We start from the raw sequence: 27271 nt of genomic DNA, 5'->3' as shown, positions 1-27271 counted from the left end.
ACACTACTCTGTAGGCTCGAAACACGGGAAGTCGACTTAAGTCGAGTTTTAAATAACAACAGATAAACAGGGAAGTTAGTTATTTGATGTGATGCACTTCAGCTGAAATTCATAAAGTGAAGTATTTCCTATTTAAAATCACTCAACTCAGGATCTCATTGCTGCTCTCTTTCTGATGTGGGCTTGTCTGGTAAGACAAGATGTTTTACTGATTTGACTTTTTAGCCAAAACAATCATATTATTTTCTTACTCTTCATGAACTCCACAAAAATACATGAGCTAATATTTTATTTGATGGCTTTTGTTTAGCAGAACTAAGCCCTAAAAAGTTGCTTCAGCAGCATTTCACTAGTGTGATATTATTCAGAATTTACTTTAAATATTGTGTTTCAAACTGCAGTTCTGAAGATGTTAATTGATCACTACTTACAACAAAGTGAATCCTGGTTGTAAAGTGCAAGTTTCTGGTGTGAATGTGTTCATTTTAAGTGCAGATTTACTTACATTCTTTGTAACAGCTCAAAAAACATGTTTATAAAGTAACTACATTATTGTGTTTGCAAATCTAGGCAATGGGTTACATGGCAGTCCTGTTTATGAATACTGCAACATGCAACACATTACTCCACGTCCTCTTTCTTTCAGGTGAGCTGTTTGTTCATTATTTGGACACATTACTTGAATTGTTTGCAGTTTGAACTTCATTTAGAGTCAGAGATCAGTGCAGAGTGCAGCTAATTTTACATCTTGAAGATTTATACTGGACTTGTTAGCAGCACATGAAAAACGACATGCAGCATCCTGCTGCTGAAGTATATTTTGTCTTTCTATTCATAGAGATTTGTTCCACATTATGTTAATCATGAGTCTGGTTTTACAGGTGCTTTGGCTGTTTGTCCTAAAGTGTCAAACTTCTTCATTACTGCACCACAGAAGATGGAAGCACTGAGTGGATCTTGTTTGCAAATCCCATGTAACTTTAGAGCTGAACCAGAAAAAAAATTTGATGGCATCAGAAACTTTGCAGTGTGGATTAAACAGAGTGACAACTTATATCCAAGCGATGTGAATTTCGAAAGCACCTATCCAATGAATATTACTGGAAACCTGAGTCACAACAGCTGCACCACTCTGGTTTCCAGTTTAAACCCAAATTATGCAGACACATTCTACTTCAGAATTCAGAACAGTGCATTCAGGTCAACAGAGTAAGGTAAGAGAGTTTGGTTTGATTTTTATCATCTACAATGTTATAGTTAAGAAAAAACAAGACAATTAGGTGCAGTTTTGACCTAAAAACAAAACAAACTATATACAGTATATTACTTGGCCAATAAAGCTGATTCTGAGTCTGTTTCTAAACCACAGATTCTCCTCCGAGCCCCAGAATTGAGATCTCAGGTGATCTGAAGGAGAAGGAGTCTGTCACTATAACCTGCTCAGCTTTCACTCCCTGTCCACACTCCCCTCCTAAACTCACCTGGAGCCTCCAACAAGACTCTCACAGCTACACAGAGGAAAACACAGATGGAACCTTTACAACTAAAATCCAGGCCACCATCACTCTGTCAGACCAACATGATGGAGACAACATCACCTGTTCTGCCAGATATCCTGTGAATGAAGGAAAAGATGTCAAGACAGCAGAGGAGAGAAAGACTCTCAGTGTTTCATGTAAGACAAGCAGAGTTTGTTGTTGGATCCTGTCAGCACATGATGATTCATGGGACGTCACCTGATTTTAATGAATAAAGTGAATGTCACATTTTCCTCAGATGCTCCTAAAGACACCTCAGGGTCCATCAGTCCATCAGGTTTGGTGTCAGCAGGTAGCTGGGTGAACCTGACCTGCTCCAGCAGAGCCAAGCCTCCCGTCAGCCGCTTCACCTGGTTCAAGAAGAGCACAGATGGACCCATGACTGTATCTGAAGGACAGGTTTACAGCTTTAATGCAACAGATGGAGGAGTTTATTACTGTGTGGCCACAAATGATCTCGGGAATCAGACGTCATCACAGATTCATTTGAATAATGCAGGTAAATGTAGAACTGAACTGAATTTGCTATTATTCTGTTTTTCTTCTTTTCTGCTGCTGTATTGCTTTGTTTGTTTGTTTTAGTACCCTGTAAAGTACTTTTTATTGGATTTGTGTGAAATGATACCATACAAATAATAAATAAATCAGTTTACATTTGAGGTTAACAGAAGGAATTATAGTTTAGGATATTTTAGAGCCATAACATTTTCCATTAAGGAGAAGGTGACCGTGCTGTCTTGTTACAGACAATCCAGAGTTTGGGGTTGTTGTCTACGTTACAGTGAAGATCCTGGGAATCGTAGTGCTCTACAGTACAATCGTCATCTTTGAGTGGTGAGACAACCTGTTCGATATGAGCTGAAGACTTATTGGTCTCTTTGAAATGTTTAAAGTTCATGTTGAACTTTTATTCATGTTTATTCATTCCATCTCCTTTTCTTTCAGGTGGTTTGGATCAAGATGCTACAACAAACCAGTGAAGGTAAGCTGCTAGACGAGGACAGGCGCATTATTCTTTCAACAAGAAATTGTCTTGGAAGAAAAAAGGGAGAAAAGCTGCTATCATGAAGGAGCAAAGGTTTGTTTGTAGGCGTCTTTGAAGGTTGATGTTCAACAATCATACAGAAGAAATCCTTTAGAGACAATGGTGTTTAGATATCCATGCCTCCATAAACAGCAGTGACAGTAGATCAGAATGCAATGGAGCCAAATGTCAGTAAGGAGAGCTGATCTCACTTTATATTAGGCTTCGATTTACCAAGACAATCTCAAGGTGCTGCTGGCATTTCAGCTGCATTAAACTCACTGCAGAGCACCAACACCTCTCTCTCTGTGTTGTTTCATTTCCACAGGACGCAGTAGAAGCAGACGGTGTCAACAGAGGGATGATGTCATGTTCACCATAAATGGAATATTTCTCTGTTTCTTATTCCTCTAATTCTTTAATATTAAATGGTTTTACTTTGCAGAAGATTGGTAAGATGAACAAAGGATGGAGTGCAAACAGGATGGATGTTTTATTTTATGGAAGATAACACAAATATAATATACTGTAGCTTCATCATTAGTTTGTATGAGATCATTATTGTAATTCTTTTTCTTTGCCTCAACTATGTTTTCTTTGTATGTAGAAATATAAAGTGAAATAAGGTGTTTTAATGTGTTTTTAAGGTTTTTATCATGGTCTGTTTTCCGTTATGTAATAAAAAAGTAACTGAGGCTTTTTGTGAAGCAGTTTGCTATTTGCCTTTTGATTGGCTCCTTTTGCGGGGTTAGTTGTTAACTGATCTGTTATAAGTAAGTAGTTATTTCATCATGTGAAAAGCTTGTGAGTATGCAGGGCAAGGAAAGTAGCCTGCAACATGTTTCCTACTTTCACCCTTGAAAGCATTTGGTTTTATATTTGTGGTATACATTCAGTGCATAAGGTTTAATTCCTGAATCCAATTCAGCTGTTGAATTATCTGTACATGAACTGACAGTGGCAGACATTACACACATTACAACGCAGTCAGCAGTGAGGTGCAAGTCCTTCCAGAGAACACCACATTCATTGCAAGACACATCACATGTACACCCTGTGGCGTCTAGTTGACTTGTCACTGTCTAGTTTCCCACAGTACTTGATGATGTTTTGATGCTGAAGATGCTGCTGCAAATGCACTGAAATATAAGTGTTAAAAGCACAAGGCTTATCAGGGTGTGGTTGATGAATTTAAGTGTGTAAAAGAGAAGTGGTGGAGGGTAAACTGAGGATGTCATGTACAAAGCGCTGAGACAATGCTGAGAACTTTAAGTTTACAGAGGAAGTTGGTCATTTGTCTAAAGTGCTTGATCACTAAGTCCCCAATTTTTTTTTTCATATTTCAATGTCAGTAAGGGCATCGAGGGCAACTTTTACTGTAGTTCTATGTATCCTAAAAATCAAATGTGAGTATAAAATAGACGGCTTAGACATATAATGTTTCTACTCACCTTCTTTATGATTTGACATGAACACGATACACTTTTTACAGCCGTGTACTGCAAAAAGTGCACAAATCTTCCCCCTTTTTTCAGATCTTATTTCTGATGTGCACTCATTTGTTTGGTTGCATGTTGACAAAACCACAAGAGATTCCTCAGCTGATCCAGCAGAAGGAGCCTTACCAGCTCTGTCTGTTGCCACAATCAGCCTTTTTCCTTTGGATCTGTGAACTGGCCTGGAGTTGTTACTAAATATTTATACCTGCCAGGTGTAACTGTTCAGGCTGTTCTCATTCACTTTTCGTAGTTATACCCGCGAATAGTAATACACTATATTTCGTATAAAACCCACGTAATCTGGAGCCACGGCGACAACTTCTAGCGGCCTCAGTAATAATGACGGGAGCAAAGGAGGAAGTCAGATGAGGAAGTATTTAAAGACCATCAAAGTCCATGTGGGGAGGTGGACTCTTCAGGGCCTGGCCCCAGACTATATTTTAGACCTTGTAATCCCTTATGAACCTTCACGTAGTTTGAGATCTTCGGGCAGGGGGTCTCCTGTCTGTTCCTGAGGCCAGAATGAAAACTAAGGGGCACAGTGCTTTTGTTATCAGGGCCCCAAAGCTCTGGAACAACCTGCCCGAAGAAATTAGGTTGTCTGAGTCAGTGTCTTCGTTTAAGTATATTTTGTCATTCACTGTAGTATTTTATTTCTCTTGTTGTGAAGCACTTTGTATTTTGTTTTGATAAGCGCTCTATAAATAAAGTTTGATTATTATTATAACATTGAATTCTGTAAGAACTGAAGAAATAAAATGTCACAACAATAGCACGAGGCACCAGCTAAATGGAACTATACTCCGTTTACTAACCTTTATATTTGCTGAAATAGTTGCTCTACCTTTTACGGCAATTGTTTTTACCATGTAACTTCATAGTACACAGCTTATTTAGCAGTATTAAAATGAGTTATATGGGATATGAAAAATAATCTTTGAGGATAGAGGATCCAGAGATTTTTCCATTTATTTTTCATCCATTCTCCACTTTGGAGCCTATCCCAGCTCACACCCTGGACAGGTCACCAGGGTGTGAGGTGGGAAAGGCTAACACATACAGGCGGACAACCATTCACACACTCACATTCACACACGGGCAATTTAGAGTCACCAATTAACCTAACCTGCATGTCTTTGGGCTGTGGGAGGAAACCGGAGCACCCGGAGTAAACCCACGCAGGCACGGAGAGAACATGTAAACTCTGCACAGAAAGGCTGTGAGGTGACAGTGCTAACCACTGCACCACCGTGCTGCCACAATAATGAGTCCAAGAAGGGGCTATGTAGGGTGGGGGTTGCAAAGAAAAGTGGGTTGGGGGTTAGCAGAGAGTCGAGGCGGGGGCAATGGGGGAGGTGGGGGATGGTCTGTTGTCGGCCATCAGAGTGCCAGCAGCACACTAGCCTGTTCAAGAGGCACAAGAGTCCTGATGTTACCAAAGAGCTCTGCCATGGAGACGCCTCCTTTATGCAGCACAGGGCTGATAAGTTCAGCAAGGCAGAGCCAGATTTCAGGTATGTCTGCATCGATGTATTCTGCAACCTCCAAGATCTCTTGCAGACCTTTAAAGACCTGCTCTGCTGGCAGCACCCCCGACTTGTGCAGTTCCAGCAGCAACAGGCCCGTCTGCCTCCGAGTGTTGCTGCTACACTCGAACGTCAAGTCCACAGCGAACCTGACAAACACATGGAGGACGGAGGGGCTGCTTTGCTCTGCCACGCAGTGCAGGGCCTCCTTTAAGTCATCAGTGTTCAAATATTTCTCAATTACAACCTCAGAGAAGGTCTCCATCTCCTCCTCTGTGAGGGAGGGTTTCACAGAAGAGAGAGTGGGGCCTTCTTTCTCCGACCGTAGCTGGCAATCGCTGTCCTCAGCCTTGTCCGGAATGTGCTGTGACTTTTCATCCAGTGTAAGCTCAGTCTGGGCGGCAGAGCTGGAGGTTGCATCCTTCGTCTGAGGAACTCTGCAGCCAGTTTGTCCCGAGGATGTTAAAGGATCAGATGGCTGCAGGGCTGAGGAGCAGCTGTCTGTGCTGTTAACTTTCACACAGGTCTGATCAATCTCACTACTTTCAGGCAACCAGTTTCTCTGTCTCAGATCCACTGTGTCCTTCATCACGATGGAAACCCTGGATGATGTCCAAGACCCGCTTTGCCGTGGCCACCTCCAGCTCCTTGCCTATAATGCCAAAGAGCTCGCACAGGCACTCCAGAGACTCCTCATTACGGTTCTTTAAAAGTCTCTGAATACAGCTGTGCACGACAGCCTCGCTTAAAATCTTTGACTTGAAGAGCTCCCCGATAAACTTGATGTTATTGACTGAGCGACGAGAAGCTTTGGCATCATCCAGCTTTTCCTTTAGTCGCTCCAGCTCTTCTTCCTGTTGACATATTACAAGGAAACATACACGTTTAACTGTTTGTTTTGTCTACGTGAACCATTGGGAATATTTTCATGTAGAAATATTTAAATTTTCCCCTCAATGTTTTTTTTTTTCAATTAAATCCCAACCGCTGTTATATTTCTTACATTCTTGGCAGCTTCCAGCCGTCTCTGCCTCTCCTCGAAAACGTCATCCCTGAGGTGGTTTCGTTGAAACTCAGCCTGGCAGCGTCTCATGAGCAAAGTTTGGAAGCTGACACTGACTGTTGAGTTAGCTGTGGTTGGGACTTTGACCTGAAGAGAGGAAAACCACAAGGAAGCCTTGTTAGGGCTCACATTCAGGAAAGAAATGCTTATCAGAAAAAACTGAAAAAAAGAATTAACTGTGCTGCTTTGTTTCCTAAATCTTCTCATGAGATTTTAAGACTCAAAATGAGTTCTTAACTGGAGCAAATAAAGGTCAGAAAGTGCAAAAACGCGGCCACAATTTTGAAAGTTAAGCGATAAGAAAAAGAACAAAATTTGCACCCAGTCACAGATGAATAACTTACCTTTGTGAGACAGCGGCACATGTTAGCATACAGCACGGTTGACTTTGGTCTCAACATGGCCCTCTCAAAGATGAGGTTGATAACTGTCTCCAACCTCTCCTCTGTCTCCACTGTCAGCTTTTTCAGCTGTGTCATCAAATCCTGAAATGTTTCAGGAGTCAGCCTATTTATGATGCTTTTCACACAGCTGAAGAGCTCTTTGGGCTTGACCTGCTGGTCCTTCTCTGCTCCACAGGGCAGAGCTGCAGGTTCTTCAGAGGGAGCTTTACCTTTACACTCCCTCTGTTCGGGCCCCTTCTTCATCCTCCTGTTGTTGGTGGGATGATCAGAAGCCCTGTTTTTGGAGGAGGCTGGACAGTCTTGTGAAACAGCAGGCTCTCTCTGTTTCATCCTCCTCTGGGTGGATGAAAATCCAAAAGCAACCTTGACGTCTGGTTGCTCTTTGGAGGAGACTGAATCCACAAAACCACCGTCTCCCTTTCACTGAGCCTCCTGTAGATCCTTCTCTTCTCTCCTGCCGTCAAAGGAACTGGCATGAAGGTTAACTTCATGCTCTTCTGCACTCCCTTCATGTTCTTTTTGGTTTTTGTGGTTTCCGTAAGAAATTTAAGACGTCTCTAAGTTCACGTTGGCGTTAAATACACCAAATGAAGACTGACTGACTGACTTACAATAAGCAAGAACTTCTGTGAACCCAGGTGATGTCACAAAGCTCATAGAACACTGTGACATCACTGACTGGGTTCCAGAAGGAAGTGTATTTTTACAAACAAAGTACAAACTGTGCAGAAAGTAGAAGAATAATTTTGGGATGATGTAAAGACTTAAAGCTAATAGGTAAAAGAAAAGGCTATAAAAATGAATTGATAGACGATAAAAAGAACACAGTAAAAGGTTATATAGGAGATAAAGGGTTTTTTTGTCACACACACTTTTAGTTTCATTTGAATCCCTCAAAAACTGTATCCTTAATAGATTCCCTTTTAATGTGTAATGGCAGCCTCGAGTGTACGCTAGGACTGGAGTGAGCTTACGCTCCTTAAGCTTATTCTGTTCAAAAGATATGGACTGTCAAATACGTCTTGTGCACTTATGACAACCATCCACTTCATGGGGTTGGTTGTCCCTGTGTTATTTTAAAGGTAAAATAAATTTAAAAAGTTTAATTTTTTTCTGCTTTGAGATAACATAAACAGGAAAAATCATTCCTAGAAGTGTATTTTGTATCCTTATATAACAATATAAAGAACAATAATACCCAACTCATCCTTATATCAGTTAGTCACTATCAGAGACACAGTTCTGACAGATATACACTGGCAGTCCAGGTGTGCAGTCCTTGTGTGCCCACTGTGACTTGCACGGGTCCTGTACAGTACTTGAAATGCAGCTACTGCCATCTTGTTGCACTTATGTGTTACTACAACATACGGTTTGCAAATTCGACAATAATAAGATGAGTAATCCAGAACAAAGTCAACATTATGCTTGGTTGGCATGCACATTATATGACAGACACCTGGAGTTTATCCACCTTTGTCTTTTGTCTTTTATTGTTTCATGGCAACCACGCCCCAGACCATTATTTGAGAATATATATAGTAATTCAATGACCACGTGAAGCCTGGTACTCATCATTATCACATACTTGTGTGAATCTTGTTATTATTTATATATCATGATACGCTCATTTATTACTACTTCCTTTTCTTTAATTCTGTCACATAAAATAGAAGCCATTCACTGGTCTTGTTATTGGGTTTATTTGGTAGAAAGTATTTCCATTAAAGAATGGTCACAGTGTGGTCTGTGCATTATCCAGGGAATTGTTTGTTGATGTGGAAATTTCAGTGCCGTGAGCACCCCAAACAAAATTCACCTCAATTCATCTCCTTTGTATTGGGGTGAAGTGGAAATCTCTAAACCTGGGCAAAAACAACTACAGTCGTAGTAGTAGCAAGTAGATACACGATAGTGACTAGAACTAAACAAGTCACGTCATACGAAAGCCTTCATGTGCAGTTAGTAATACAGCGGTATTGCATGTATGAGGCCCTGCTTTCAAGCCACAGCATCTCCATTATGTTTTAATGTTGACCATTGCTGTGCAGGACACCAAACTGTAGTGACATGTCACATGTAATCAAGCTCCTTCAATCCCCAGCCCTGAGACATACAGCAACATGACAGTTCTTGTACCTTTATTGACTTATCAAAAAAGATTCAACAGGTGGAATTCACAGGTTTTCAACAGCGATGGTGGTATAGTGGTGAGCATAGCTGCCTTCCAAGCAGTTGACCCGGGTTCGATTCCCGGCCATCGCAGATGTTTGCTTCCGAGGGCAATGTTTATAACACAAGTACAGTTCCTCCTTCATGTAGGAAAAGAGCCTGACACACATTTACAATTCGTATCTTGTCACTCTGACGACTCCACTAATGGCATCGACAACTATCTAGTAATTCATCGCTGAAGTCATTTATAGAGCAAACTGCTAAACGTTGGCTGCTTCTAGCTGTGAGGACCTGCTGCTCCTCTTTGTTTGATTTCATTGTAAATTGAATATCTTCAGGTTTTGGACTTTGCAGTACACATAACAAGCCATTTGGAGACATCACTCTGGGTTCTTGAAACTTGTGAGGAGCATTTTTGTTGGCAGGATTTGGAAAAAAAACCCATCCCGCCAAAAAGGGCCAGGCAGAGAGAGGGGATCTAAACTGCAAGCAGTCTTAGACAGAGTACAACTTTCGCATCCTCCAAAGGCAACCTGAGGATGCTCCACAGCAGGCTGCTACACCCGAGGGTGTACCACCACAAGCGGTTACACCTTCTGGTGCGGTCTTGTGGGGCCACTGAATTGACAAATTGGCCCTGTCCAGAGGAAAAAGCTTTGGACACCACCACTACCCTACCACACCCCTCTGACAGAACATTCAGGTGAGGTGAAGGTCACTGATTTTAAAAGGGGGCCCTGTCTAACAGACGGGTAGAGGTGTTTCTGATATTCTGACCTCTCATTTATGTAAATAGGTGGACAAACAAATTTAAACACCTCTCGGTATAATGTAGTCCAGTCAACAAAACAATGTCAACAAAAACTGAACATTATAAACTTTGTATAAGTCGACTTTATGGCAGAGCCTAATAAAGTGACCACTCTGAGAGATTCTTTTCCATATACTTATGTTTCATTTTATATATATCTCAGAAAATAATGTTGTAGTCAATCTATAGATACTATAGTTCTAGGCATAGATTCTGTAAATAATTGCATCTTGAGCCGCTTCATCAATCTTGATCATCAGTGAATTAAAATGTAAAATATTGCTTAATTTTATTGCGGGCTTTTATTTGAGAAAATACAATAATTCAGTGACCATGTGTAGCCTGGTATCGTTTATATATCATGATACGCCCATTTATAACTAGTCCTGAGACTTGCTTTTCTTTAGTTCTAACTGTCACATAAAATGGAAGCCATGGAGAGTTGAAGATGTTTTGACTTTCAGCTGAATGGCTGCTAAAGTTCTGATCTCCAGTGGAGAAGTCAGAGGACAGCAGGTTGTTGTGGCTGAGTGGTTAAGGCGATGGACTAGAAATCCATTGGGGTCTCCCTGCGTAGGTTGGAATCCTGCCAACAACGTAGTGACATTTTCACTGCTGTGAACCAGAATTATGTTCTGTAATTAAAGTGGCCATCACTGAATGAAAACTGACTGTTGGCTTCTGAATTATAACCAGTCATGATGTAAATAAGGTGCTGAGTAGGATTGCCAACTTCCTGACTCCAGGAGGGGTGTGTATGTATGTAAGAGCAGTGTTTTCGGCCAAACTTCATTCATAAATCCTACAGTTTCGTTTGCTGTTGATGTACAAAGGCACTCACGTTTAGATGTTAAAGAGGGTAAATTCGGCATGGCTGATTGCCAACAAAACAACTCTTAGACTCGACAAAGTGAAGGGACAGTCATCTAGGGAGAGCGAGAGAGAGACAGAGCGTCGCAAACAGCTGTTTCTACGCGCCTCCCCGGCTTCTCTGTTTGGGTAGTGGAACATAACAGGACAGACAGGCTGAGGGACAACAGAGCATCTCATTCAAATCGCCCTGTCTTAACCTGTAATAGTTCTCTCCCATAGAATTGCACTGAATTGATTCTCAGAAATACGGAACAAAAGCCCGTATCGGTTCAATACGCAACACGTCTTTTAGTTTCCAGTTATGGGACGATTCCGTATTTTACGGGCCGGTTGGCAACCCTACCAGTGAGCCCAGCGATGCCAGTTCAACTGCTAGTCAAGGTTCTGCAACTGTAGCGGTAAGACAGAAGACACTAGGGATAAGATAAGGTTTGGGTTTGGCTAGCTGGCTATTTAGCTATATCGTGTGCCTTTTGTTGAAACATGTTCAACTTTTCATAAAGTCGATGCGCTCGTCATTGCCACTTTTCGTGAACCGACCAATCGCAGCCTGGATGGGGCGGGACATTAAAAAAAGGTTGAGCCAACTTTCAAGTGTTGAACTCATTGTTATGCATGAATGGTTATGATTATAGACAAGTCAGTACTTAGCATTAACAAATTAGAGACTGACCACCAATGTAGACCTTTTTTCTTGCACAAGGATTTAATGAAGGAACAAAACCTACAAAAATTAAACTGCTGTATTGTCCAATTGGAATTAATAGCCTATTATACTAGCGGTATATAGCGTAAGCCTACTATTATTTGAAATTATATGAATATACTAACATTATATAATGAATGTAAAATTATAGTATTATATTAACATATTACTCAATATGATATAGTTTCATATATAAAAGTCTTGTGTGGCTTGGGTTGTGTGGGTGTTGGTGTTTCGCTGTGTGTGTTGTGTGTTGGGGGGACATGAAACGCTCAGTAATTGTGGGAAAGAATTGGCTTCAGTCATAATAAGAATAACTTTGCTCAGCTGTTGCCGTGGCCTCAGACATCATGGCGTCTCCAACAAAGACTCTGTGTTGCCATTTCTCTTTCAGCTGCATTAAACTCACTGCGGAGCACCAACACCTCTCTCTCTGTGTTGTTTCATTTCCACAGGACGCAGTAGAAGCAGACGGTGTCAACAGAGGGATGATGTCATGTTCACCATAAATGGAATATTTCTCTGTTTCTTATTCCTCTAATTCTTTAATATTAAATGGTTTTACTTTGCAGAAGATTGGTAAGATGAACAAAGGATGGAGTGCAAACAGGACTGATGTTTTATTTTATGGAAGATAGCACAAATATAATATACTGTAGCTTCATCATTAGTTTGTATGAGATCATTATTGTAATTCTTTTTCTTTGCCTCAACTGTGTTTTCTTTGTATGTAGAAATATAAAGTGAAATAAGGTGTTTTAATGTGTTTTTAAGGTTTTTATCATGGTCTGTTTTCCGTTTCCGCAATAAAAAAGTAACTGAGGCTTTTTGTGAAGCAGTTTGCTATTTGCCTTTTGATTGGCTCCTTTTGCGGGGTTAGTTGTTAACTGATCTGTTATAAGTAAGTAGTTATTTCATCATGTGAAAAGCTTGTGAGTATGCAGGGCAAGGAAAGTAGCCTGCAACATGTTTCCTACTTTCCCCTTGAAAGCATTTGGTTTTATATTTGTGGTATACATTCAGTGCATAAGGTTTAATTCCTGAATCCAATTCAGTTGTTGAATTATCTGTACATGAACTGACAGTGGCAGACATTACACACATTACAACGCAGTCAGCAGTGAGGTGCAAGTCCTTCCAGAGAACACCACATTCATTGCAAGACACATCACATGTACACCCTGTGGCGTCTAGTTGACTTGTCACTGTCTAGTTTCCCACAGTACTTGATGTTTTGATGCTGAAGATGCTGCTGCAAATGCACTGAAATATAAGTGTTAAAAGCATGAGGCTTATCAATGTATGGTTGATGAATTTAAGTGTGTAAAAGAGAAGTGGTGGAGGGTAAACTGAAGATGTCATGTACAAAGCGCTGAGACAATGCTGAGAACTTTAAGTTTACAGAGGAAGTTGGTCATTTGTCTAAAGTGCTTGATCACTAAGTCCCCAATTTTTTTTTCATATTTCAATGTCAGTAAGGGCATCGATTAAACTTTTACTGTAGTTCTATGTATCCTAAAAATCAAATGTCCGTGTAAAATAGACGACTTAGACATATAGTGTTTAAACTCTTCTTCTTTATGATTTGACATGAACACAATACACTTTTTACAGCCGTGTACTGCAAAAAGTGCACAAATCTTCCCCCTTTTTTCAGATCTTATTTCTGATGGGCACTCATTTGTTTGGTTGCATGTTGACAAAACCACAAGAGATTCCTCAGCTGATCCAGCAGAAGGAGCCTTACCAGCTCTGTCTGTTGCCACAATCAGCGTTTTTCCTTTGGGTCTGTGATCTGGTCTGAATGCACTAAACTGTTGTAAGTTTGACAATAAGAAACTCAGCAGGAGCAGATCATCTAAATCCTTATCCCCTGGAACTGTCCTCCTTACACTACATTACGTTCATTTTGTTTCTATTGTCACTATTGTCATATATGTATATATATGCTTACAATTAATACAACACCACATTAGTGTGTAAACTCGAATAAATATTAATAGAAAATGATCAAAATCAATTAAGTCATTTTCACCCTGATGAGTTTAAGATGCAACAAAAGCTGACTTCCTCACTGACAGGGTGCGAGCAGGAAGTGTCAAGACTTCTTGTATTTCTGCAGTATTTTAGTCGTGTGATATGTAGCTTGAAACAGCAAGTCTGTGTGCTTTTACATTACAACGGCTTAGCGGGAAGTCGGTTACTGGGTCTGTTGCAGTTCTGCCGAAATTCACAAATCACCTGATTTTAAAACAAATAGTTTCTCCGCTTTAGCTGCAGGCTCGTTTGGTAAAGGTAAAATGTTGCTGCTTTTAATGTTTGAACTTTTGATCCCAGAGACCTTTTTATTTTGCTGCTTTTCATGAACTCCACTGAAAAAGACATGATGGATTTTATTTGTTGGGTTTTGGTTTAGCAGAAATGAGCCTGAAAGAAATGAGAGGTTGCTTCAGCAACATTTTATTTGAACTATAATATCACAGACTCAGGCTGGATCATTTTGATTTTATATTGAAACTGTTTTCTGTGCAACTCTGCAGATATTATTAATCGCTACGTATAACAGTAACATCTGGTTGTACACGGCAAGTTCCTGGTTTGAATGTGTGAATTTGAGGTTGCTTTAAAAGAACATGAATGCTTTGTTTAAAAGATGCTTTGATTAAAATCTTGAAAAGTAACTTTTGTTTTCAAATCCAGGTGATGAGTGTCATTGCAGTCCTGTCTGTGAATATGGTGACAGCCAACATGTTACTGAGTGTCTTCTTTCTTTCAGGTGAGCTGTTTGTTCAGTCACTTTTATTTGGAGACGTTCATCATTTACAGTTTGGACTTCATTTAGAAACAAAGCAGAAAGGCCAGCGCAGATACACTTCCTTTTTCCAACTGTTCATGTCCTGACTGCAAAGTGAAATGTTTTATACTGACATTGTTAAAAGGACAGGGAAAAAAGACCAGCATGCAACATATACTGCTGCTTTGTTTATCATAAACGTTTTCCCACATTTTGTTAATAATGAGTCTGGTTTTACAGGAGTTTTGGCTGAGTGTCCTCAAAAGCCAGGCCTCTTCATTACTGCACCACAGAAGATGGAAGCACTGAGTGGATCTTGTTTGCAAATCCCATGTAACTTTAGAGCTGGATCACAACAAGAGTAGTGAAACCTCCAGAGTGTGGATTAAAAGTGACCCCAGATTTGGCATCAATCCAAACAATGTGATTTTCAACAGTAGTAGGACAGTTAACATCTATCCAATGAATATTACTGGAAACCTGAGTCAGAAAAACTGCACCACTTTATTTTCCAATTTACTCACAAGTTATACAGACACATTCTTCTTCAGAATTGAGAACTGGCCATTCAGGGCAACAGCTTCTTGTGATCCTCTTCAAATAACAGTTAAAGGTAAGAGTTTTGTTTTTATTGGTCAGTTTATAATGTTATTGTTGCAGCTCAACCAGCAAGCACCATGACCCTTACCTCCACCGTGAAACTAAACATCTACTGCAGGACGATCTACAATATCAGTGTTGGCCAAATGTTACAGAAACCAGCCTGTGATCAGTCTGGACATTCAAAATGTTGTATTACATATTATATTTTAATATTTACTATTAAAAACCATGCATGTGAACAGACTCGAAAAAAGGGGAGTCTCGTGGTGATCTTCTGTCGCTCCTTCACATTTATCATCAGTGGAGGAGAAAATCTACATACATTTATAAACATACACCTGAAACTCTAATGCCCCATGATGAGGTTTTTCCACATTTATGAAGCTGACTGAATCTGCATTACAGTAATTTAGTAATTATGTATGTTTTAGGGTTAAATCTGGACGGAGTCCTACATAAACACATTTTTCTACCGAAGTTTTGTTTATTTGACATGAGACGTCTCTGTATTTTGGTTTTTGTCTGTTCTTTCCCTTGTTTTGAAGTGGGCGGAGCGCTGTTTGGAAATGGTGATGTCATGTACAAATCAGGATTTAGCAACATTTATTATTTCATGTTATAGAGAAATATTAAAGATTTAGAGCAAAGTTTTCAGGGGCTTTAATGAAACACACATTTTGTTACTACAGTAAAAAACCTAAAACAAATTTGGGGACATTGAAGCAATTTATATACAAAAACATCTGCCTTCAAAAACCCATACTGGTCCACAGTACATCTGTTTAGTGACTGTATTATTTACTGAGTTTTTCAGCATAAAATCTGTGTTTGATTTGAAACCACAGATTCTCCTCCGAGCCCCAGAATTGAGATCTCAGGTGATCTGAAGGAGAAGGAGTCTGTCACTATAACCTGCTCAGCTCTCACTCCATGTCCACACTCCCCTCCTAAACTCACCTGGAGCCTCCAACAAGACTCTCACAGCTACACAGAGGAAAACACAGATGGAACCTTTACAACTAAAATCCAGGCCACCATCACTCTGTCAGACCAACATGATGGAGACAACATCACCTGTTCTGCCAGATATCCTGTGAATGAAGGAGAAGATGTCAAGACAGCAGAGGAGAGAAAGACTCTCAGTGTTTCATGTAAGACAAGATGATGATTCATGGCATGTCAGCTGATTTTAATGAATAAAGTGAACGTCACATTTTCCTCAGATGCTCCTAAAGACACCTCAGGGTCCATCAGTCCATCAGGTTTGGTGTCAGCAGGTAGCTGGGTGAACCTGACCTGCTCCAGCAGAGCCAAGCCTCCCGTCAGCCGCTTCACCTGGTTCAAGAAGAGCACAGATGGACCCATGACTGTATCTGAAGGACAGGTTTACAGCTTTAATGCAACACATGGAGGAGTTTATTACTGTGTGGCCACAAATGATCTCGGGAATCAGACGTCATCACAGATCCAACTAAGTATTAAAGGTTAATGAAAAGCTGAACTTCAGCAATGGCGACATCAGTATTGTTACATGTGCACATGCAACACCTGTCTTATTTTAGTCACTAATATCTGTTTTGTCTTTTCATTGAGCAGATGTTGGCTCTGTACAATGGGAGGCAGCTCTTGGAGGAATCATTACGATCATTGTACTCATCTGCCTGGTTGTCTGTGTTTGGTAAGTATCACAAATTAAAGGAGATGACTTGACTCAGTTAATGGTGCTGACATTTTAGCTGCACATGCAAGAACATTTCTCATCAGTCTTTACTGGACCACTGTATATTTAACCTAAAGTACAGTATAATTCATCTAACAGCCTCTCATGTCTTCCAGGCGTTTAAAGTCAACACGTCCAACTCTACAACAGACTCAGGTGGGAAAATACTACAAAACTTTAGCTGTACAGTACTGCACTGTGTGTATCTGAATTTGCTGTGTAGTCTACCTGACTCACTGTTCAGACAATGATTTACTGTAATACCTTTATCAGAGCCATCTCTATGCTGTAATGTAGTTCTGATTTTGTCTAAAAGTCCCCTCATTTCATTTGAAATGAGTCTGTAATTATTTAATATGGAAGGATCAAGCTGAAGGTTCCCCTTACACCACTTCCTGTTTGATTTATTTTTTATAGAGTCAAACAGGTGAAGAGCTGGCATTTGAAGACCTAACAAGTAAAACTAAAGAAAAAGAAGAAGACATCCATTATGGAGAGATCGACTTCTCTAAGCGGAGACCTGCTCCGTCCTCTGTCTCAGCGCAGGACAGCGGACAGCAGCAGGATATGCTGTATGCACAGGTCAAAGTGTCCCAGCCAGCAAACAGCTTAACGCAGACTGCTGACGGCCCAGAGGATCTCTACGCTCAAGTGAAGAAAAAATGAGTACTGTTTTGTTTGTGTAAAGACACGGATTACATTTGTGTAGAATTCATATTGTGCTTTAATGCTTTATTATTTAATGACACTGGAGCCTGGACAGGAAAATGTTGTCTTTACTGCCTACAGTTCAATGAAGAGAAACTCAAAACCTCCGCATCCTGCAGATTTTTTATGTCAGTTATCAACACGTTCATATTTGTGTGCTAACCTCAAACAGCTACTGCTGTGTGATTTGTTATTTACATGTCAGATATGTGCAAATGAAAGCCCTGTAGCTCTAAATAGGGAACTATAGTCTAAATTAATCATGAGTCTGGTTTTACAGGTGCTTTGGCTGTTTGTCCTAAAGTGTCAAACTTCTTCATTACTGCACCACAGAAGATGGAAGCACTGAGTGGATCTTGTTTGCAAATCCCATGTAACTTTAGAGCTGAACCAGATTTTTTTTTATTTGATGGCATCAGAAACTTTGCAGCATGGATTAAACAGAGTGACAACTTATTTCCAAGCGATGTGAATTTCGAAAACACTTATCCAATGAATATTACTGGAAACCTGAGTCAGAAAAACTGCACCACTCTGGTTTCCAGTTTAAACCCAAATTATGCAGACACATTCTACTTCAGAATTCAGAACAGTGCATTCAGGTCAACAGCTGTTTGTGATCCTCTTCAAATAAATGTTGAAGGTAAGAGAGTTTGGTTTGATTTTTATCATCTACAATGTTATAGTTAAGAAAAAACAAGACAATTAGGTGCAGTTTTGACCTAAAAACAAAACAAACTATATACAGTATATTACTTGGCCAATAAAGCTGATTCTGAGTCTGTTTCTAAACCACAGATTCTCCTCCGAGCCCCAGAATTGAGATCTCAGGTGATCTGAAGGAGAAGGAGTCTGTCACTATAACCTGCTCAGCTCTCACTCCCTGTCCACACTCCCCTCCTAAACTCACCTGGAGCCTCCAACAAGACTCTCACAGCTACACAGAGGAAAACACAGATGGAACCTTTACAACTAAAATCCAGGCCACCATCACTCTGTCAGACCAACATGATGGAGACAACATCACCTGTTCTGCCAGATATCCTGTGAATGAAGGAGAAGATGTCAAGACAGCAGAGGAGAGAAAGACTCTCAGTGTTTCATGTAAGACAAGCAGAGTTTGTTGTTGTCAGCACATGATGATTCATGGGACGTCAGCTGATTTTAATGAATGAAGTGAATGTCACATTTTCCTCAGATGCTCCTAAAGACACCTCAGGGTCCATCAGTCCATCAGGTTTGGTGTCAGCAGGTAGCTGGGTGAACCTGACCTGCTCCAGCAGAGCCAAGCCTCCCGTCAGCCGCTTCACCTGGTTCAAGAAGAGCACAGATGGACCCATGACTGTATCTGAAGGACAGGTTTACAGCTTTAATGCAACAGATGGAGGAGTTTATTACTGTGTGGCCACAAATGATCTCGGGAATCAGACGTCATCACAGATTCATTTGAATAATGCAGGTAAATGTAGAACTGAACTGATTCTGCTTATTTTCGTCTAATCTGGTCTCTTTTCTTTTTTCTTCTTTTCTGCTGCTGTATTGCTTTGTTTGTTTGTTTTAGTACCCTGTAAAGTACTTTTTATTGGTTTTGTGTGAAATGATACCATACAAATAATAAATAAATCAGTTTACATTTGAGGTTAACAGAAGGAATTATAGTTTAGGATATTTTAGAGCCATAACATTTTGCATTAAGGAGAAGGTGACCGTGCTGTCTTGTTACAGAAAATCCAGAGTTTGGGGATGTTGTCTACGTTACAGTGAAGATCCTGGGAATCGTAGTGCTCTACAGTACAATCGTCATCTTTGAGTGGTGAGACAACCTGTTCGATATGATCATTTGTAGCTAAAGACTTATTGGTCTCTTTGAAATGTTTAAAGTTCATGTTGAACTTTTATTCATGTTATCATGAAGGAGCAAAGGTTTGTTTGTAGGCGTCTTTGAAGGTTGATGTTCAACAATCATACAGAAGAAATCCTTTAGAAACAATGGTGTTTAGATACCCATGCCTCAATAAACAGCAGTGACAGTAGATCAGAATGAAATGGAGCCAAATGTCAGTAAGGAGAGCTGATCTCACTTTATATTAGGCTTCGATTTACCAAGACAAGCTCAAGGTGCTGCTGGCATTTCTCTTTCAGCTGCATTAAACTCACTGCGGAGCACCAACACCTCTCTCTCTGTGTTGTTTCATTTCCACAGGACGCAGTAGAAGCAGACGGTGTCAACAGAGGGATGATGTCATGTTCACCATAAATGGAACATTTCTCTGTTTCTTATTCCTCTAATTATTTAATATTAAATGGTTTTACTTTGCAGAAGATTGGTAAGATGAACAAAGGATGGAGTGCAAACAGGATGAACGTTTTATTTTATGGAAGATAACACAAATATAATATACTGTAGCTTCATCATTAGTTTGTATGAGATCATTATTGTAATTCTTTTTCTTTGCCTCAACTATGTTTTCTTTGTATATAGAAATATAAAGTGAAATAAGGTGTTTTAATGTGTTTTTAAGGTTTTTATCATGGTCTGTTTTCCGTTTCCGCAATAAAAAAGTAACTGAGGCTTTTTGTGAAGCAGTTTGCTATTTGCCTTTTGATTGGCTCCTTTTGCGGGGTTAGTTGTTAACTGATCTGTTATAAGTAAGTAGTTATTTCATCATGTGAAAAGCTTGTGAGTATGCAGGGCAAGGAAAGTAGCCTGCAACATGTTTCCTACTTTCCCCTTGAAAGCATTTGGTTTTATATTTGTGGTATACATTCAGTGCATAAGGTTTAATTCCTGAATCCAATTCAGCTGTTGAATTATCTGTACATGAACTGACAGTGGCAGACATTACACACATTACAACGCAGTCAGCAGTGAGGTGCAAGTCCTTCCAGAGAACACCACATTCATTGCAAGACACATCACATGTACACCCTGTGGCGTCTAGTTGACTTGTCACTGTCTAGTTTCCCACAGTACTTGATGATGTTTTGATGCTGAAGATGCTGCTGCAAATGCACTGAAATATAAGTGTTAAAAGCATGAGGCTTATCAGTGTGTGGTTGATGAATTTAAGTGTGTAAAAGAGAAGTGGTGGAGGGTAAACTGAGGATGTCATGTACAAAGCGCTGAGACAATGCTGAGAACTTTAAGTTTACAGAGGAAGTTGGTCATTTGTCTAAAGTGCTTGATCACTAAGTCCCCAATTTTTTTTTTCATATTTCAATGTCAGTAAGGGCATCGATTAAACTTTTACTGTAGTTCTATGTATCCTAAAAATCAAATGTCCGTGTAAAATAGACGGCTTAGACATATAATGTTTCTACTCACCTTCTTTATGATTTGACATGAACACGATACACTTTTTACAGCCGTGTACTGCAAAAAGTGCACAAATCGTCCCCCTTTTTTTCAGATCTTATTTCTGATGAGCACTCATTTGTTTGGTTGCATGTTGACAAAACCACAAGAGATTCCTCAGCTGATCCAGCAGAAGGAGCCTTACCAGCTCTGTCTGTTGCCACAATCAGCCTTTTTCCTTTGGATCTGTGAACTGGCCTGGAGTTGTTACTAAATATTTATACCTGCCAGGTGTAACTGTTCAGGCTGTTCTCATTCACTTTTCGTAGTTATACCCGCGAATAGTAATACACTATATTTCGTATAAAACCCACGTAATCTGGAGCCATGGCGACAACTTCTAGCGGTCTCGGTAATAATGACGGGAGCAAAGGAGGAAGTCAGATGAGGAAGTATTTAAAGACCATCAAAGTCCATGTGGGGAGGTGGACGGGGTGGGTGGATGGAAGGATCGGGTCAAACACAAGAGTTTCACCCGGGAGACAATTTTTTTATGTTACGTTACACTTACTTATTTTAAGTTATGAACGTAGCTCAATTTTCGTACGTAACCTATTTAAGTGAAGTCACGTGATTTATGTGAGTTACAAACGTAACTTAATTATTTTAACTGTAACCGTGAGCTTTTCCTAAACCTAACAAAGTAGTTTTGGTGCCTAAACCTAACCAAAGTACGACCGTTTCACAACGTTAACCACATGTTTATTGTTACCATGACGATCAAGGTTTGGTACGCCTGTTGCTGGACATTAGTAGGATTATGCACGAAAAATAGTGCATAACTTTTCGTACGAACTGTTGTATGAGGATACGTTGAACTGTTACTGTACTGTAACTGAGTGAACCCATTGACCAAGCTAACGTTAGCTTGCTAGTATATGACCGGTTTAGAATGAAGAGTAACAGCTGAGAGGGACAGCTAGTCCACACATCAGACCTCACACTTGATTAAAATGTTATTTAATAACTACGTGAACTGGGAAGTTTATAAATTACATTTCACAAAAATAACACAAAGGCATTAAATTACAAAAGGTTATGCCATTAACTTTAGCCAAACTAAATTACCAAATAACATCCATTTTGTTAACGTTAATCAGATATTTTCCCACTCATTTTAAACTGTATGAATACTCTCTGAAAAACACATTCTCCAAGTATGCTAAAGTCCTACATTTACAAGTAGTTAGTAAATCAGTAAATCAGTTTGAAACAATATTGATAAGAACTTAGGAAGGACTTACACAAATGAGTATTGTTTTGTGATCACATTTGGGTTGGATTCATAATATAGCTTTATTTTTTGCGTATACAATTTGCTTTATGTCAGTTAATGTAGAAAGAGACACTGGAGACTGGACAGGAAAATGCCATCTTCACTGGCTACAGTTAAATAAAGGGAAAGTCAAAACCTCCACACCCTGCAGCTTAGATGGTGTTTGGAATACAAACAACACATTGTCATAGTTCATATTACTGTATGTACTGACCTAATATGGCTGTTGCCCAGTGTACGTGAATAGTAATGTGATAAGTGTTAGTATGGACGGAAGCAGGGCTGAAACGTTCGTCTGGACGGAGAGCCTTTTTATTTGAGTCTTTGTGTCACCAAAACTTTGCAAGCTTTGCATGTTGCTCACACTGATGAAAATCAATCCTAAAACAAGCCAGAAGGGCCTTGTTTTAGGATTGATTTTAAGATCTTGTTGATTACTTTTAAGGCTCTTCAGGGCCTGGCCCCAGACTATATTTTAGACCTTGTAATCCCTTATGAACCTTCACGTAGTTTGAGATCTTCGGGCAGGGGTCTCCTGTCTGTTCCTGAGGCCAGAATGAAAACTAAGGGGGACAGAGCTTTTGTTATCAGGGCCCCAAAGCTCTGGAACAACCTGCCCAAGAAATTAGGTTGTCTGAGTCAGTGTCTTCGTTTAAGTATATTTTGTCATTCACTGTAGTATTTTATTTCTCTTGTTGTGAAGCACTTTGTACTTTGTTTTGATAATATCTCTATAAATAAAGTTTTATTATTATTATAACATTGAATTCTGTAAGAACTGAAGAAAAAAAATGTCACAACAATAGCACGAGGCACCAGCTAAATGGAACTATACTCCGTTTACTAACCTTTATATTTGCTGAAATAGTTGCTCTACCTTTTACGGCAATTGTTTTTACCATGTAACTTCATAGTACACAGCTTATTTAGCAGTATTAAAATGAGTTATATGGGATATGAAAAATAATCTTTGAGGATAGAGGATCCAGAGATTTTTCCATTTATTTTTCATCCATTCTCCACTTTGGAGCCTATCCCAGCTCACACCCTGGACAGGTCACCAGGGTGTGAGGTGGGAAAGGCTAACACATACAGGCAGACAACCATTCACACACTCACATTCACACACGGGCAATTTAGAGTCACCAATTAACCTAACCTGCATGTCTTTGGGCTGTGGGAGGAAACCGGAGCACCCGGAGTAAACCCACGCAGGCACGGAGAGAACATGTAAACTCTGCACAGAAAGGCTGTGGGGTGACAGTGCTAACCACTGCACCACCGTGCTGCCACAATAATGAGTCCAAGAAGGGGCCATGTAGGGTGGGGGTTGTAAAGAAAAGTGGGTTGGGGGTTAGCAGAGAGTCGAGGCGGGGGAAATGGGGGAGGTGGGGGATGGTCTGTTGTCGGCCATCAGAGTGCCAGCAGCACACTAGCCTGTTCAAGAGGCACAAGAGCTCTGCCATGGAGACGCCTCCTTTATGCAGCACAGGGCTGATAAGTTCAGCAAGGCAGAGCCAGATTTCAGGTATGTCTGCATCGATGTATTCTGCAACCTCCAAGATCTCTTGCAGACCTTTAAAGACCTGCTCTGCTGGCAGCACCCCCGACTTGTGCAGTTCCAGCAGCAACAGGCCCGTCTGCCTCCGAGTGTTGCTGCTACACTCGAACGTCAAGTCCGCAGCGAACCTGACAAACACATGGAGGACGGAGGGGCTGCTTTGCTCTGCCACGCAGTGCAGGGCCTCCTTTAAGTCATCAGTGTTCAAATATTTCTCAATTACAACCTCAGAGAAGGTCTCCATCTCCTCCTCTGTGAGGGAGGGTTTCACAGAAGAGAGAGTGGGGCCTTCTTTCTCCGACCGTAGCTGGCGATCGCTGTCCTCAGCCTTGTCCGGAATGTGCTGTGACTTTTCATCCAGTGTAAGCTCAGTCTGGGCGGCAGAGCTGGAGGTTGCATCCTTCGTCTGAGGAACTCTGCAGCCAGTTTGTCCCGAGGATGTTAAAGGATCAGATGGCTGCAGGGCTGAGGAGCAGCTGTCTGTGCTGTTAACTTTCACACAGGTCTGATCAATCTCACTACTTTCAGGCAACCAGTTTCTCTGTCTCAGATCCACTGTGTCCTTCATCACGATGGAAACCCTGGATGATGTCCAAGACCCGCTTTGCCGTGGCCACCTCCAGCTCCTTGCCTATAATGCCGAAGAGCTCGCACAGGCACTCCAGAGACTCCTCATCACGGTTCTTTAAAAGTCTCTGAATACAGCTGTGCACGACAGCCTCGCTTAAAATCTTTGACTTGAAGAGCTCCCCGATAAACTTGATGTTATTGACTGAGCGACGAGAAGCTTTGGCATCATCCAGCTTTTTCTTTAGTCGCTCCAGCTCTTCTTCCTGTTGACATATTACAAGGAAACATACACGTTTAACTGTTTGTTTTGTCTACATGAACCATTGGGAATATTTTCATGTAGAAATATTTAAATTTTCCCCTCAATGTTTTTTTTTCAATTAAATCCCAACCGCTGTTATATTTCTTACATTCTTGGCAGCTTCCAGCCGTCTCTGCCTCTCCTCGAAAACATCATCCCTGAGGTGGTTTCGTTGAAACTCAGCCTGGCAGCGTCTCATGAGCAAAGTTTGGAAGCTGACACTGACTGTTGAGTCAGCTGTGGTTGGGACTTTGACCTGAAGAGAGGAAAACCACAAGGAAGCCTTGTTAGGACTCACATTCAGGAAAGAAATGCTTATCAGAAAAAACTGAAAAAAAGAATTAACTGTGCTGCTTTGTTTCCTAAATCTTCTCATGAGATTTTAAGACTCAAAATGAGTTCTTAACTGGAGCAAATAAAGGTCAGAAAGTGCAAAAACGCGGCCACGATTTTGAAAGTTAAGCGATAAGAAAAAGAACAAAATTTGCACCCAGTCACAGATGAATAACTTACCTTTGTGAGACAGCGGCACATGTTAGCATACAGCACGGTTGACTTTGGTCTCAACATGGCCCTCTCAAAGATGAGGTTGATAACTGTCTCCAACCTCTCCTCTGTCTCCACTGTCAGCTCTTTCAGCTGTGTCATCAAATCCTGAAATGTTTCAGGAGTCAGCCTATTTATGATGCTTTTCACACAGCTGAAGAGCTCTTTGGGCTTGACCTGCTGGTCTTTCTCTGCTCCACAGGGCAGAGCTGCAGGTTCTTCAGAGGGAGCTTTACCTTTACACTCCCTCTGTTCGGGCCCCTTCTTCATCCTCCTGTTGTTGGTGGGATGATCAGAAGCCCTGTTTTTGGAGGAGGCTGGACAGTCTTGTGAAACAGCAGGCTCTCTCTGTTTCATCCTCCTCTGGGTGGATGAAAATCCAAAAGCAACCTTGACGTCTGGTTGCTCTTTGGAGGAGACTGAATCCACAAAAACCACCGTCTCCCTTTCACTGAGCCTCCTGTAGATCCTTCTCTTCTCTCCTGCCGTCAAAGGAACTGGCATGAAGGTTAACTTCATGCTCTTCTGCACTCCCTTCATGTTCTTTTTGGTTTTTGTGGTTTCCGTAAGAAATTTAAGACGTCTCTAAGTTCACGTTGGCGTTAAATACACCAAATGAAGACTGACTGACTGACTTACAATAAGCAAGAACTTCTGTGAACCCAGGTGATGTCACAAAGCTCATAGAACACTGTGACATCACTGACTGGGTTCCAGAAGGAAGTGTATTTTTACAAACAAAGTACAAACTGTGCAGAAAGTAGAAGAATAATTTTGGGATGATGTAAAGGCTTAAAGCTAATAGGTAAAAGAAAAGGCTATAAAAAATGAATTGATAGACGATAAAAAGAACACAGTAAAAAGGTTATATAGGAGATAAAGGGTTTTTTTGTCGTCACACTTTTTAGTTTCATTTGAATCCCTCAAAAACTGTATCCTTAATAGATTCCCTTTTAATGTGTAATGGCAGCCTCGAGTGTACGCTAGGACTGGAGTGAGCTTACGCTCCTTAAGCTTATTCTGTTCAAAAGATATGGACTGTCAAATACGTCTTGTGCACTTATGACAGCCATCCCCTTCATGGGGTTGGTTGTCCCTGTGTTATTTTAAAGGTAAAATAAATTTAAAAAGTTTAATTTCTTTGAAATGCAACAACCTAACACATCTCCTGCTTTGAGATAACATAAACAGGAAAAATCATTCCTAGAAGTGTATTTTGTATCCTTATATAACAATATAAAGAACAATAATACCCAACTCATCCTTATATCAGTCAGTCACTATCAGAGACACAGTTCTGACAGATATACACTGGCAGTCCAGGTGTGCAGTCCTTGTGTGCCCACTGTGACTTGCACGGGTCCTGTACAGTACTTGAAATGCAGCTACTGCCATCTTGTTGCACTTATGTGTTACTACAACATACGGTTTGCAAATTCGACAATAATAAGATGAGTAATCCAGAACAAAGTCAACATTATGCTTGGTTGGCATGCACATTATATGACAGACACCTGGAGTTTATCCACCTTTGTCTTTTGTCTTTTATTGTTTCATGGCAACCACGCCCCAGACCATTATTTGAGAATATATATAGTAATTCAATGACCATGTGAAGCCTGGTACTCATCATTATCACATACTTGTGTGAATCTTGTTATTATTTATATATCATGATATGCTCATTTATTACTACTTCCTTTTCTTTAATTCTGTCACATAAAATGGAAGCCATTCACTGGTCTTGTTATTGGGTTTATTTGATAGAAAGTATTTCCATTAAAGAATGGTCACAGTGTGGTCTGTGCATTATCCAGGGAATTGTTTGTTGATGTAGAAATTTCAGTGCCGTGAGCACCCCAAACAAAATTCACCTCAATTCATCTCCTTTGTATTGAGGTGAAGTGGAAATCTCTAAACCTGGGCAAAAACAACTACAGTCGTAGTTGTAGCAAGTAGATACACGATAGTGACTAGAACTAAACAAGTCACGTCATACGAAAGCCTTCATGTGCAGTTAGTAATACAGCGGTATTGCATGTATGAGGCCCTGCTTTCAAGCCACAGCATCTCCATTATGTTTTAATGTTGACCATTGCTGTGCAGGACACCAAACTGTAGTGACATGTCACATGTAATCAAGCTCCTTCAATCCCCAGCCCTGAGACATACAGCAACATGACAGTCCTTGTACCTTCATTGACTTATCAAACAAGAT

General features: G+C 40.5%; 2 protein-coding genes, 2 non-coding genes and 2 pseudogenes across 4 annotated transcripts in view; 4 read left to right on the top strand and 2 right to left on the bottom strand.

The window, feature by feature from the left end:
- LOC122866818 (vascular cell adhesion protein 1-like) overlaps positions 1-27271 on the top strand; it is a 34916-nt gene continuing 7645 nt past the window's right edge. Inside the window, exons 1-6 of the mRNA XM_044176972.1 lie at positions 1-190; positions 571-646; positions 882-1200; positions 18047-18087; positions 18243-18548; positions 18643-18903. Coding sequence (XP_044032907.1) covers positions 176-190; positions 571-646; positions 882-1200; positions 18047-18087; positions 18243-18548; positions 18643-18903 — 1018 coding nt within the window. The 5' untranslated portion in view covers positions 1-175. The remainder of the gene's footprint in view (positions 191-570; positions 647-881; positions 1201-18046; positions 18088-18242; positions 18549-18642; positions 18904-27271) is intronic.
- On the bottom strand, positions 5424-26886 carry LOC122866817 (annotated as a pseudogene).
- On the bottom strand, positions 5989-7136 carry LOC122866823 (eukaryotic translation initiation factor 4 gamma 1-like). Its single transcript, XM_044176978.1, has 2 exons — positions 6591-7136; positions 5989-6441 (listed from the first exon to the last, which is right to left on the bottom strand). The coding sequence occupies exons 1-2, from the start codon at positions 6855-6857 to the stop codon at positions 6133-6135; spliced, it is 576 nt and encodes a 191-aa protein (XP_044032913.1). The 5' UTR covers positions 6858-7136; the 3' UTR covers positions 5989-6132.
- Positions 9248-9319, top strand: trnag-ucc. Its single transcript has one exon. It is a non-coding gene; the product is annotated as a tRNA-Gly (tRNA).
- On the top strand, positions 10557-10638 carry trnas-aga. Its single transcript has one exon. It is a non-coding gene; the product is annotated as a tRNA-Ser (tRNA).
- LOC122866821 lies at positions 13563-17694 on the top strand (annotated as a pseudogene).

Source organism: Siniperca chuatsi, linkage group LG19 (genome assembly GCF_020085105.1).
Source record: "Siniperca chuatsi isolate FFG_IHB_CAS linkage group LG19, ASM2008510v1, whole genome shotgun sequence".
Lineage (NCBI taxonomy): Eukaryota > Metazoa > Chordata > Actinopteri > Centrarchiformes > Sinipercidae > Siniperca > Siniperca chuatsi.
This window is presented reverse-complemented; position numbering and strand designations above follow the sequence as displayed.

Excerpts from the sequence above, each read along its gene's own strand:
- LOC122866823 (XM_044176978.1), bottom strand. The coding sequence starts at position 6,857 with ATGAGAAGATTTAGGAAACAAAGCAGCACAGTTAATTCTTTTTTTCAG. Across the intron at positions 6,442-6,590 it reads GGCTGGAAGCTGCCAAGAAT|GAAGAAGAGCTGGAGCGACT; the intron begins GTAAGAAATATA and ends ATATGTCAACAG.